The following is a 14,305-nucleotide window of genomic DNA, read 5'->3' on the forward strand; positions in this document are numbered from 1 at the left end:
CCTTAGAGCAGCGTTTCTCAATCGTTCTAAGCTCAAGGACCAATAAAATACCTAAAACAATTCTACGGACCACTAAGTTACAGAGGCGTAGCTGGAGGGAGTGGGGACGATCCGCCCCGGGCGGCAATTGTTTGGCGTTCAAGAAATCTTGCCATACCGTCTATAAAACAATGATAAAATAGACTTCGACAATGTCATCGACGATTTTGCGAACAGAAAAGCAAGAAAAATAACATTTTAGAATGTTGGAAGTAAAGGTTTACTTCAAAAATAAACACGGTGTTTTAATTGATTTCCCTGTACGTCGTTTTGACTTTTTGTAATTTTTTTAAAAACCTAAGTAAGAATTACCAACATTTCGGAAAAACTGTGCCATTTATAACATAATAAAACTGAATGCATGTTTTGAATACATATGGAAACATAATTAATTAAATGGGAAGTAAACGATTAAAGGTGTATCATCATTTGAACAAAGTTTTAGTTTTTATTAAACAAATAAATAATATGATCTAATTATGTTACTACTTCCTTTTAATGAGATGGTTGGGCTTCTCGGCCCTTGCAGAGTTGCTGGATATCTGGCTCAATATTGGTCAACTTTAGTCGAAGATCGACACACACACACACACACACACACACACACACACACACACACACACACACACACACACACACACACACACACACACACACACACACACACACACACACACACACACACACACACACACACACACACACACACACAAGACGATTTCTGTATTTTGTTTTTATTTGTAGAAACGATGAAAATCCTTTCTCACAAAGATTGTAGAAAACTGCATGACGATTTTCAATGCTTTTTCAGATAATTCGTGAAATTCACTTCTCACTAAAGGTGAGATCCAAAATCGAGCCAAACCAAGATCACGGAATTGCATTTTAAGTCCACTGCCACTTGAAAGCTCAATTAATTGTACCTTTTTCGATAACGAAATGTCGTTCTCGTGACTGCAAGCCTGAAATGGATCGCGAACCAGTTTTGCAGTTTTGAGGTGGTCACAAACCCTTTTCAGAAACGTCATCATCATCATCATGCCTATCAAGGATTTAGGCCTAGTATGGCCTGTTCCGGCCTTAGAAGCCATCGTTGAATCGTTTAAGAGGACGTCCTGGTTTTCTTTTCGCTAATGGCTTGTACTTTAAGGCTTGTTTTGGTAATCTTTCTGTTTTCATTCTTTGAACGTATTCCATCCATTTATGTTTATATTTTTTAATTTTTTTCTATTACTGATTCTTGGTTTAATTCTTTCATAATTTCTTCATTTCTTTTGTGATCTAATAGAGTATACTTTGCAGTTTTTCTCATAAACTTCATTTCTGCTGTTGTTAATCTTTGTTTATTTTTTTGTTTCATTGTCTTGTCCAGATTTCGCTTCCATACATTAAGACTGGTAGGGCTAATGTATTGTATATTTTTAATCTGGTTTGTTTTTGAACTAGGTTTCGTTTAAATATAGAGTTAATTACACCTGTTATTTTTAAATATTTTGCAATTTTTACGTTTATATCTTTTTCATTTTCATATGTGATCATACATCCTAGGTAGTTTAATGAATTCACCTGTTCTAAGATCTTGTTATCTATTACTATCTTAGTTCTCGCTGGATCTTGTCCTGTAAAGGCCATAGTTTTTGATTTTTCTGTTGATATTATCATACCATAATCTTTGGCTATCTCATTTAGATCTAAAATAGCTTTCTGTAAGTTATCTTCAGAATTTGTAATTATTATTTGGTCGTCTGCAAAAAGGAGAGTGTTTAAGTTCTTTAAGTTCACAGTAGGAGAAAGTTTAATTCCTTGATGTAAATTTTTATTCCATTTTATTATTATTTCATTTAAGTAGATATTAAAAAAAGTTGCTGAGAGGGGACATCCCTGTCGGACCCCTTTCTTTATCTCTCTCTTATATGATAACTCGTGATTTAATCTTATTCGTATTTGATTATTTTCATATATACTTGTGATAGCTTTTAGGATATTATTTGATATTTGTCTTTCTTTTAATATGTTAAATAATATGTTTCTTTTAACTTTGTCAAATGCTTTTTCAAAGTCAATAAATGTAATATGTGTTTCTAAATTTTGTTCTCTTCTTTTCTCTATGATTAATTTTAGGCAAAAGGCTGGGTCTATACATACATAATCGTCCTTTTCTAAATCCATTCAGTACTTCTAAAATAAAGTTTGCGGAATATTTCATTAGTTTGCTATTTAAGATTCTGCTATATATTTTGTAACAGGAATTTAATATACTGATACCTTTATACTTTTTAGGATCATCTCTATTACCTATTTTAAAGATAGGAATGACAATTGCTTTTTTCCATTCTATTGGGGGATACCAGTTAAATAAATTTTATTTAAAAATAATAAGAGTCTTTCTTTGAAGTAGTTCTTGCATATTTATATAGTTCTGAACCTAGTTTATGTTCTCCAGGTGATTTTCTGTTTCTTGTTTTTTTCAGGCTGATTTCTAATTCTTCTTTAGTTATTTCCTTTTCATTTTCATTAATTGTTTGCCAGTTGTCTTTTTTTAAATATTTGTCTGTCCACAATTCTGTGTAGTAATTTAGAAATTCTTCTAATTCCAGAAACTCAGAACGAACAAAAATATCATTTTCCACTAAAAAGGATTCCAATGTTGGAAAAGGTGCAAATTTTCTGTCTTTTATATAATTAATTCATAAAACCATTTTTTTCTGGAATGCCTTTATTATGTCGTAGACATCAAGAACAGTTAAAGAATTTCCCTGAAGGGGAAGATTTAGTTCATTTAATTTGAAAAAATGTCTGAAAGATAGGATGGTGTTGATAACTATGCTTCGTCAACAAGGAGTGATGCAAAATCAGAATTACGTTCATTTACAAATAATAAAACTTCGTGCCTTAATTGAAATAACCTTGTTAGTACTTTGCCCCTGGAAAGCCAGCGAATTTCAGAATGAAGCAAAAGTTGTGTATATTCACTGCCCATTTCATAGCAGAGTACTGAAAATAACCTGTTATTTAACGGTCGAGCCTTAATAAAATTAACTAGTTTGACAGCGTTGTATAGCACAGTTTTAAATTCTGGTGACATTCCTTTGGAGCATCCGGACATGACAATGCATCCGGAGCTACTGTTTCTAAGATCAAAGAAGCAACCACATTACGCCTACCTGTAAGGGCGCGAACTTCATCCGAACAGAAGCCTATACATTTTTCCCACTGGATCCCTTTGTGTATCATGCAATTATTGAGAGTGTGAAATATTTCTTCTCCAGTTGTTCGGGATGGCAAAGATCTACAAACAGAATATCATCATGAATGTTATCATGCGCAAATCTTACGTAGCCTATTAACTGCGCATCATTTGTAACATCAGTAGTCTCGTTCTATTTTCAACGCATAAAAAGGGCTCTTCTTAACTCTTTCGATTAAGGGAGATTCTACGTCACCTGCCATATCATTAATTCTGCGACCGACAGTGTTATTCGAAAGAGGAATCAAATCAACATCTTTCAGTAACTTGTTGCCAAACATCATTTTTACCACATCTTTTATAGCTGGAAGCAGCAAATTTTCCCCGATAGAATGAGGTTTCCCTGTTTTCGCTATGCTCAAACATAAGAGATAGGAGGATTCCCGTGCCTTGCTATTAATAGAACCATGGCCGAAACTCTATCTCTCCCATGATGTAATGTCCCTGAAAAGCATGGGAAGGCGGAAGCAATAAAACTATATTGTTGTTCACTTCACCCCCTTTTATTATTCGTCATTGTGCCGCTACAAATTGGGCGACAGAATGATGAATAATAAAAGACGAGTGAAGTGAATAACAATATAATTTATTGCTTCTGCCTTTGAACATTCTGACGCATTTGTTGGTTTTTTTAAGTCTCTATTTGATTTCGATAATTTTTACTTACTTATTCAGTTTGAATTTGTTTTGTTTGGATAATTAAAAAATATATATTTATTTAATTAATTTAAGTCTGCCTTCGGACCACCTGTCCCATCGTCGCGGACCACAGGTTGAGAAACACTGCCTTAGAGGACAAAAATATAAAACCTGACAATATTTCAGTTTGGGCAAATAACAGATGAATTTTTAAGAAAAATAAGTAAACTTAACCATGTCGAACTATCACAGAAATTTGTACACCCTGTACATTGAGGGTTCAAGATTATTCTTGTCATCTGCTATGCTATTTTAGTAATTCTACAGTTACTAATGACACCATGTTTAAACATGACTCTGTAGGTGTACTGAATTGCACTAATGGACAAATGTGACGCCTCTTTTTTGTAAGAAAATCAGTTTTGGCATTTTACGTTTTTGTACATGTAAAATTATAGTTTTCACATAATGGTTGAAATACGTAGTGTTTTAATGTACTGACGAGTAATATAGTTAACTTATAAGTTTATTTTGAAATGGTTTTATGTGACTGTTCCAGTTCAAGTCTACATCGATGCGAGTTTCAAGATATATCGCATGAACTTGCGCGATGGTGTGTTGGTTTTACTAAATTTACTTACGTTGAAGAGAAACAAATGTCGGATTATCAGACATATTATCCATGCGTTTGATCATTGGGATTCCATGTATCGTTAACTTTCCTTTTGTGCAGTTTAGCAGCTTTTCTAATCCAAGATTACTCTCGTGTTGTATGTTTGCTATGCGTGCATCATATGCATTGACACCATGTCTGTAATGTCACTCACATATGTGCCGATCATTTAATTGCCTTAATGCAGGAGTTGCATATCACTGACAAGTCCTTCGTAGTTAGGGAATATAAGATGATGTTGCTGCTCGCAAACAATGCGATCTGTACTTAGATTTTATGATGTTCATGGTGGAAAAAAATGACTCGCACAAGTATGATCCAAAAAAGATGTTATCTTGTACTCACAACTTTTTAAAACAGGAAATCTTTCTTTATCCACCAACTTCCAAACGTTTTCATTACCTTTATATGACTTTAATGTGGTATCATTCCTGAGATGTAAAATTTCCAGTTCTACTTCCGTTGTTGCATTGTTAAAGTTTGTAGTGAGTTCATCAATTTCGATCACACGTAGGTCTTCGGAGAAAATTAAAAAAAAACGATACCATTGGCTCAAAGGTGCTGAACTGCGGGACAAACTCTCTGTTGTCAATCATTTTCTGCAGATTTGGGAAATGATTGAGAAATTTCCGCTCCAAATGAAATATCCACAACGTTAGCTTCTCTTTGAAGGATCTGATCTAACTTATCATCATCGCAATGTGTTTATCCTTTCTTTGGAGTTCCAAGTTTAGAAAATTAAATTTTTCTACGATATCCCTAAGGAATCCCAAATCCATTAACCAATTCACTTACCTGCTCACAGTTCTGTTATTTGGAATTGAGAAATTCTTTTACCTCTTCAATCGAAAATCTTGAAAGTACAGGGTGGCCACAAAATAACTTTCCCTCTTTGGAGGCATCTAGCTAAAACCAATAAGCGGAATGAGACCACATTTTATATTGAGACTTTTGAAGGCACGGGGAGACGATTTCCGCGAAAAAAAGATTTAGTATCAAAAGTCGCCGATAGGGGAAATTTTGGCGCTGGAGGAACAAAAACAAGCGGATAATTACATTAAAGGCAGATAAAATTGAATAATAACAATTGGACGGTGTAAGCGACAGCCGCGTCACTCATTCCAGCTGGATATGTGGCGTGTTACAATGATAATAATAATAATAATAATAATTAAACTAAAACAACACCCTTGAGAGAGACAGAAATTAATGTAGTGATTTCACAGGAAATAATGTTTTATTCATCAGAATCGGGGTTCACTGGTTCAAATTTCTTAATTTCAGTGCTCTCAGTGCTACAGCTGACATAGGAAAATGGAATAACCTGCGTATAGGACCTATACGCAGGTTATGAAGTCTTCTAAATTCCCGAAGGGCCGCTACAGTATTGCACTATTTAAGGTAAAACAACTTAACAAGTAAAGCACATTGAGGCAAGGTAGGACGCATATTAAGCACAATTCGTCAGTCATTCGAATAACTGCCTGAACGTTCCCATCCCTTTTTAAGTGGAATTGGTGGCGCTACTGTCAAGTACGCGCAGTAAAATTTGTATAATCCTTTTAACCTGCGTTTACTGCAAATATTTGACTGCTTTCGGCTCCTCCAGCTCCAAAATTTCCCATATCGGCGACTTTTGGTACTAAATCTTTTTTTCGCGGAATTCATCTCCCTATGCCTTCGAAAGTCTCAATAAAAAACATGGTTTCATTCTGTGTATTAGTTTTAGCTACAGATACCTCCAAAGAGGGAAAGTTAATTTATGGCCACCCTGTACTTCTCCTTGGTTTAGCCAGCGAACTTCGGAAAGAAGAATAAGATCTTTTTTAGTTACATCGTCGGTAATCTCGATGAAAGATTTAAAGAGGCGGTTTTCTAGAGGAGAGACTCTAATTGAGTTTATTATTTTTAGAGACTGTTTTCATAAGGTGACCGAAGGAGAGAACTTTACCGCACAATGCTTCTTGATGAATAATGCAATGGTGTGACGTAAAGATCGGAAATGATTTGTCCTCCTTGCAAACAGCAATAAATCCTTTGGAAGTACCCATCATGCTGGGGCTCCAGCAGTGGTGAACGCTGCCAACTTGCTTAGAGGGAAATCTATTGTTCCGATGTATTGTTTAAATGTGCGGTAAATTTCCATTCCTGTTATTTGACCATTCATGGACAATCATTTTAACAGCTCCTCCCTAACAGAAAAGCCTTCAGATACCATTCTTACTAAAATAGTCAATTCCACTGTATCTGATTTATTTGTTGACTCATCAAATTGCAGCGATAAGTGTTCACATTTTCCTAAATCATTTTTCAGTTGGGCTTGCATGTCAAGGGAAACTAAGCTCAATCACCTTGTGATTTTTTTTTTCAAAACTGCAAGGCTGATATTATTATTATTATTATTATTATTATTATTATTATTATTATTATTATTATTATCTGAGATCTCCAGGGAGTCAAGGACTCATCGAGGGAGGCTATCACCCAAACCAGCTGTCATACCTTCCCTTAAATTCATTCCAACTAGATGCACTCACTACCCCTAAAGGCAAATTTTTCAACTCTTTCACTGCTATCTGGGAGAAAAACCTAGCTCTTACCCCCCTTTCTTGACTGCAAATAAATTTAACTTCCATTTATGTCCCCGTGTTCTCTCCCCACCATCCATATAATGAAAAATTTCATCATTTGAAATGCTATAACACCCATTCAAAAGTGTATAGACCTCTATCATATCACCCCTCTTTCTCCTGTTAACCAGAGTCTGTAATCCACATACTCGCAATCTGTCCTCATAATCTAAATCCCATAATCCGGATATAATCTTTGTAACTCGTCTTTGCACCCTTTCTATAAAAACCGAGAGACCAGATCTGCGCACAATAATCGAAGCGTTGTCTTATCAAAGCCTTATAAAGAGGTAAAATGACTTCCTTACATGTCAAGGTTCGCTTCAACAACGCAATTATCCTCTGGGGTGCATTTGCAACTATTGCTATGTGACCTTTGAACTTCAAATTCGTAATCACCAATACGTCAAGATTCCTGGCCTCTTCAGTTTCTTGTAGCATAACCCCGCTAATATAATATGCCGCTGGAACTGTAATCACGCGAAAGTGCATTTTACACTTACAACATTAAACTGACAGCCAGTTTTGTTTGTCCAAATTTCGAGCTACTGAATTTCGAGCCTATTTAAATCACTTAAGTGATTTAAATAGGCTCGAAATTCAGTAGCATCCCAGACTGCCCTGCCTCTCTTCGCATCATCGGCAAAGAATTGCACATCTGATGATAGACCCTTCTTGATGTTGCTAATGTATAGATTGAACAATAACGGCCCAAGGACTGAACCCTGAGGCACACCACTGGTTGTGTCTTATGTCAAACAAGAAATTATGCCGTTAATTTCTTGTTTATTATTAAAGCCCTTAAATAAAGAATCTGCTCGTGCATGAAATGCCTCTTTTATCGATTCACCATCCTGATGTGGTTTTTTTCCTTTTGACTAAGTGAGTAATTTTACAAGAAGCAATGGTGGCACTTTTAGCTTTACTATTGGTCTAATAAAAACTAACTGTTGAGATGTAAGTTTTGACTTTAGCTCACATACTTTTTTCTTTCTCAGTTCATAATTAACAGAACAGTTGTGGTCAAACGAGGAGTGATTAGTCTTGAAATGCCGCTCCACATTATGTTTCTTCATAACTGCAACAGAAGTGCCATCTACCAAACACACGCATTTGTCTTTTATTTTAACAAAACAGAAAACTTCTCCCCATTCATTTGATATTTACGTTTCTTTTCTTTTCTTTTTTTTTTTACTATCCACATTCCTTTTAGGGGAGAACGATAACTTTTTAAAACCCAATAACTGCAGAGTAAACTTTGAAAAGAAAGATTGTCTAACTGCTGTTAACATACTGAAAGCAGACGACTTTTTACGCAGGATCTTCCCGCGCTAGTTTCCCGCCAACGGATCTCTCGCCAATTGATTTCCCGCAATAAAATCAATAGAATAAAAGAGGATTATATATGGCTGAGAGGGAACCTCTGGATATGTTGGCAAGCGCCAAGTGCCCGCGGGAATAGGGGTGGTAACTCCTGCACTAATGGATGCATCTGCATCTTCATGTGATTGGTCTTGCGTTCATTACATTGTGTTAACATTTTAAAATTTCTTAGATGGCAGATGAATTAATTGCCCAGAGATCACAACTTTATCAAATGTTAGGCTTAGAGATCATGAAATGGCGGCAGTTGTCTGGCTTACCTTCCACTAGGATGGATGCCTATTAAAAATCATTGGTAGCCTTGGGCCAACGATCTGTGGTAGCTAAAGATGGAGATTAGCTGTTACGTGTTTTTGAAAGTTAGTTACTACCCTTTGGAAAATAAAAGGCGTAGCGTATATATGAATAAACTTTTTTGTGAACGTCAATGCCGGCGTGGTTGACTGAGCAGTTAGTATATCCGCTCTCCAGCCAAAAGGCTGCGGGTTCAAATCCTGCCTTGCGTATGGATGTTTGTGATTGTCTGTCGAAATACTAGTGGTGGTGATTGGCAGTAGATGGTGTTGGTTCACTGTAGTTGGTAGAATGAGTTGGGGGACGGAGAGCTGAGAGTAGGTGCCCTCCCTCGATGAGTCTTTGGACTCCTGGGAGGTGTCATGTAATAATAATAATAATGTAAAACAGAAATGCCATAATTTGAATCATGTTTTGTTTTGTTCTTTCAGCATACCATAAGTTCTAGTGCTGTTATAATCATTTTGGCTTTCTTATTCCTGACGACCTGTGTCCTTTCCCAAATTGTAGATCAGCAACATGAGCAAATGCGCCACGTTGATCATACTCACGTCCAGGTAAGAAATCTTACTCATAGCAGACTTCCACATTTATTCTTTGCTCTGATAAAGGAATTTTTCTATATATTTCTTAGGACGATTTTGGAGATCATAATGTTTTTTTAATAATTTCTGAAAGAGATAAAAAAAGGATAAAAGATAAATACAAGCCGATGACAGAAGACAACGTTCTTCTGTCATCATCTTGTATTTATAGACACCTTTGTATATTTATAGACACTTGTAGACACCCCAAGATGAATGTCCACTGTGCTGCATTATGACATTATGAAGATTCGCGTTCTATTAATCACTGACAAAAAAATATATATTCTTCAATATAAACCATAATCACATGATACGTATTTTGATAACATTTATTCCAGTAGTGTTACTTCCAGTAGCCACTAAACAAAGAACACTCATTATTCACTCTACTTACATGAGAGGAATATTCGGGACGTGTAGCACTTCAAATACATCGATATGAACTGTATAAAAAATAAGTAAAATTAATCAGCTAACTCCTTTTATTCTCTTAGAGGGAACAGGCGAGGCGCTTTTAGTCCGATCTAACTTTTGGAGACTGAGTGGGCAGTTCAATCTCCACTTATAGCCAATCAGAGATAGCTGGTTCAAGACTATCACTAATTTACGTGGCCACAGGTGAAGATAAGGCTCAACAGGTGCCGCCATCTCGTGGTCCCTAACCCTAACACAATTTTTAATGTCTGAAATAGTGTGGGTTCTACGGTCTATTTTCTTCAGTTTCCGGAAGAAATAACCCACTTGCCAGTTCCGGAGATCGACAACTCGGAAACCGGTCAAAAAAAGGCTTAATAAAAGTTCCTCTAGTCGGCGACTACACTTGAACTCGAAGTCTATCTTCGGGCGGTTTAGCGCTGAGGAGTTTGCTTTAAATTTTTAAAAGATTTCAGAGAAAACATAATTTACCCATTTTCACGATACTTCCACCTTTGACATTTGTGGACCTATACCACTGTCCATCCCACCAAGGATGGACACTGATGGTCGAATAATCCATAATGTCTCTTCTAGAAACCAAACACCCTTTTACCAAGTCTCTAATAAGTTGTCTCACACCGGACGATAAAAATCCATTGGATTCTTTTTTATGTTAATCCCTCTCACATGAGGTTGTAAATCTGGCTTACGGTGGGCTAAAAGAACCTCAATAATAATATTGATTGTTTATTATCTTTCGTTTTTTTTTATAATTTTCGATGCAAAAGAGAGTAAGCGAGATCGTTCAGCCATAACTAACTTTTGTAGGCGAATGAGTAGGTAGTCTCTAACCTTAGTAAAGGTTATCAATCATTCTGAATAGACATCTGGCGAGGAGAGGAGTATTGCAGACAATTGCTGACATTTTATAGTTTCTAACCTTAATGGGAGTTGCGTGATTGAAAACCCGAGGATTATAAAAATCTAGTCGCAATCTACAATGGGACTTTGGGACTTATAATGATCTTTTGTCGTTGCTCATTGGTAAATGCAGTGCTCCATGTAATCTCTCTCAGCCAATCAATTATAAGCCTTTATGAAAATGAACATAAATGTCACTTGCACAGCATATATGCAAAATACGTGATCACGTGTATCTCATCAGGTGTTCTAGCAACTGTTTAAGAATGCTGCTGTCGGTAATCATCAATACTGTTGACCACAATGGGAAAAGCAAAAGGATCTTTTGCAGTTCCATAAAGGACTTATTGTGGGTGCCCGTGTGACTAGAGCCGCGATTTTGTAAACAGCAGAGCTGACTGGTTTCTCAAGAGGTGAGATACCCTCGCTGTTTAATCAGTGGAAAAATAAATTGCATCGCTTGTTTAAGATGCATAACTGTGGTCCTAAGACAGTCAGGCAGACCTCTCAGACAACAGCGAGATCGCTGTTGTCTGAGAGGGCTTGTACAGCCACACAGAACATCGTATGGGCAAAAGTTGACTGAAGCATTTAATGAAGGCTGTCTTTGATCCGAGCTTCACGTAGCTCAGTATAGACGGAGCCTTTTGATTGGAAAGTCCTGGGTTCGATTCCCGCCCATGACGTGAAGAACCCTTATCTGGTCTCATTCGACTAAAGCTGAGTTAGCAGGTCTCATGTCGGATGATTTTTCACCCATAAACGTAGGTTTTTTTAATTCCCCCAGAACAGGCAAACCGCCATCTGAACACACGCACACATGGGCTTACAGCCATGAATTAATCACATCATGGTAGTCAACCTTGTAGATAGGAGACGACACATGAATGGAATGGGTTTTTCATCCATCTCTCACCAAACTATGTGCATGGAATTGAAGAGGATCGGTATTGGTAGTTGGTAACCACTGGTTTCTGCCAAGAACCAGAAATTGTGTGGTGTCAGGAACACCGTGATTGGACATTAGACGACTGACAGAAAAGTCATGTTGTCCGACGAACCACGGTGCACTTTGTTCTGTACCGACGGTGGGCAGAGGGTTTGCAGCGGCCCCGTAAACAATGAACCCATCTTGCCTTGTAAATCCAACTCAAGATTCTGGAGGTGGTGTGATGGTGCAAAACATGTTCTGTTTGTACGCAGCGGGTAATCTTATACTGCTGGAAGTTTGGATGCCCTTCAAGGTACATTTGAACATGGTTGCTGATCAAGTCCATCCTGCAATGTTGACTTTTTACCCTTCAGGTGACAGTTGTTTCGTGGTAGCACTGCAATGCTACTGTCCATCGCTGAAAAATTATTCAGCGACTTCCAGCATCTTCCACCACAAAACCAGGATCCGAACTCTATTGAGAATATATGGGGCGTGTTAAAATAACAGATTCTGAGCAAAGTCCTCTTCCGTCAAATCTGGGCCAGTTAAAGGATTATCTGGTGAACGCCAGGTATGTTGTAGACGTAAATGCAATCCGACACCTTGTGGAATCTATGCCAAACTGCATGTGTGATGTAATTCAGGCTAAAGGAGGTTCAACACAGTATTAAATAAGTTTCTAATTCAGTGGCCGGTATGTGTAAAAGCTGCGTTTGGCTCATGCAGATTTGCCAACATGAACGTATAAATCCAGACAGCAATAACAGCTTTTCTTTTTTCTTTTTTTATTTTTTATCAATTTAAATTGGTAGATTGAACTGGTCATATATTTTATCATGGTAGATCATGATAAAATATTAACCACGGAGTCGATTTCCAATCAGATTCTATGAAATCTCAACAATCGGTTCAAGATGGTGTGTATTCGTGACACAAAGCACACACAATAAGACGAAAAATGTTCTTTATTGGTTTCTCAATGTTTGCAACTAACTGGATATAAAATAATTAGTAGTTTCTTTGTCAATGTTTCCCATTGCAAAATATTCTTGATTAATATACTCGTAATATTGAGATAGCTATTTGGACAGAAGGAACAAGAATGTGACGATATTAAAATGTTGTTCACATTTCAGATCTCAAGCGATTTCTTCAGAGAACAATTAAGACAGATGGAACATAACAATAAACTGGCTAATCTCGGCCAAGAACATCCTCATTATTTGGAACAGGAGCTTATTGAAAAACATCTTCACAATCAGCTACGAGATCAGCAGCCGCAAAGAATCTACCACATTGACAAGCCTCAGATTAACGCGTAAGTAAATCCAGTTGGTAAGTTCCTGATCGCAATTTTTCTTTAGCATAGTTGCGAAGATTTAAGATGGACAAATGTCAAATAAGCAGTGTGTTCCCATGAGTATATCTTCCCTACAGAACAGTTGATTACAGGAATCGTAAAATAGTTCGTGTCACCATAGCATTTCTTTCTTGTTGATATAGTTATTATCATTGCTATTATTATTGTTAAGTTTGAATTGCTATTATAATATCAATTCCAAATAACAAAGCACTGACGACCTCCTCATTCAACTCACTGCACTCATTCACCACTCTCGTAGTAAAAAACCAGAACATCCCTACTAATTAGACCTTTATTCAACTTCCTGTGATTATCTCTTGTTCTTTTCCCTTCTGCCATAGATTTTCCCCTGCATATATTCTGTACCACCTTTTTAGAAGTGTATGTGTTTCTCTTACATTCCTTCTTTTCCGCTACAAGCTTTCGTAGTCCACAAATCTACAACTTATTCTCAGTCATGCAAAGAAGCAATTCACAGATCTGAAACCATTTTGTTCAACCACTTCCACATTCTCAAGAAACCCAAGCTCCAAATCTGAGCAGAGTAGTAAAAATGCGAATTATTTTGGATGCGTAGTGTTTTTAAGCATCCTAGATCCGGCGTGCATTTTACCACTTCTTGCAATACGGCCTTTGAACTTCATTTTTCTGTTAACTATGATCCCTCGATCCCTGACTTCATTCATTTTCACAAGTGATGCCCCACCAGTATAATATTTAGATTGAAATCTTTTTTAATCCAAAGGGCATAACTTGAGAGTTTACAACATAGAAAGAAAAATCCTTTATTCGCAATATCATCTTATTCAATTCATCGTAAGGATCTCTTTATCTTTTTATTTACCATTGCCCTCCCCAACGTAGTATCATCACCAGACAACTGAATGCTGTTCATTAATTTCCTTCAGTATTATTATTAATACAGAGATTAAACAGCAGCAGCAGTGGAAGAATAGAACCTTGCAGCATTCCATTGGTCCCTTGCTTAATATCTGAATCTAATCCACCATATATTACTATTTGATGTCTGTCTATTCAACGAGCACCCTCCTGTCCATCTCACCAATCCCATATTCATTTTCACTGGCTCCAGTTTACTTAAATCATCATCATCCTGTCTTGTATTAAGCCTTGGGGCTTGTTGCGGTCTCATTCCCTCTTTTATATGTCTTCCAATT

The 14,305-nt window shown here is 36.8% G+C and overlaps 1 protein-coding gene across 1 annotated transcript in view; it reads left to right on the forward strand.

The window, feature by feature from the left end:
- The window catches only part of LOC150097132 (uncharacterized), a 53,653-nt gene that overhangs the window by 25,622 nt on the left and 13,726 nt on the right, over positions 1 to 14,305 (forward strand). Inside the window, exons 2-3 of the mRNA XM_090407267.1 lie at positions 9,337 to 9,462; positions 12,901 to 13,082. Coding sequence (XP_090263393.1) covers positions 9,337 to 9,462; positions 12,901 to 13,082 — 308 coding nt within the window. The remainder of the gene's footprint in view (positions 1 to 9,336; positions 9,463 to 12,900; positions 13,083 to 14,305) is intronic.

The sequence above is a fragment of the Typopeltis vanoorti genome, chromosome 17, assembly GCF_054136105.1.
Source record: "Typopeltis vanoorti isolate ZY-2024b chromosome 17, IOZ_Tvanoo_1.0, whole genome shotgun sequence".
Classification (NCBI taxonomy): Eukaryota; Metazoa; Arthropoda; class Arachnida; order Uropygi; family Thelyphonidae; genus Typopeltis; species Typopeltis vanoorti.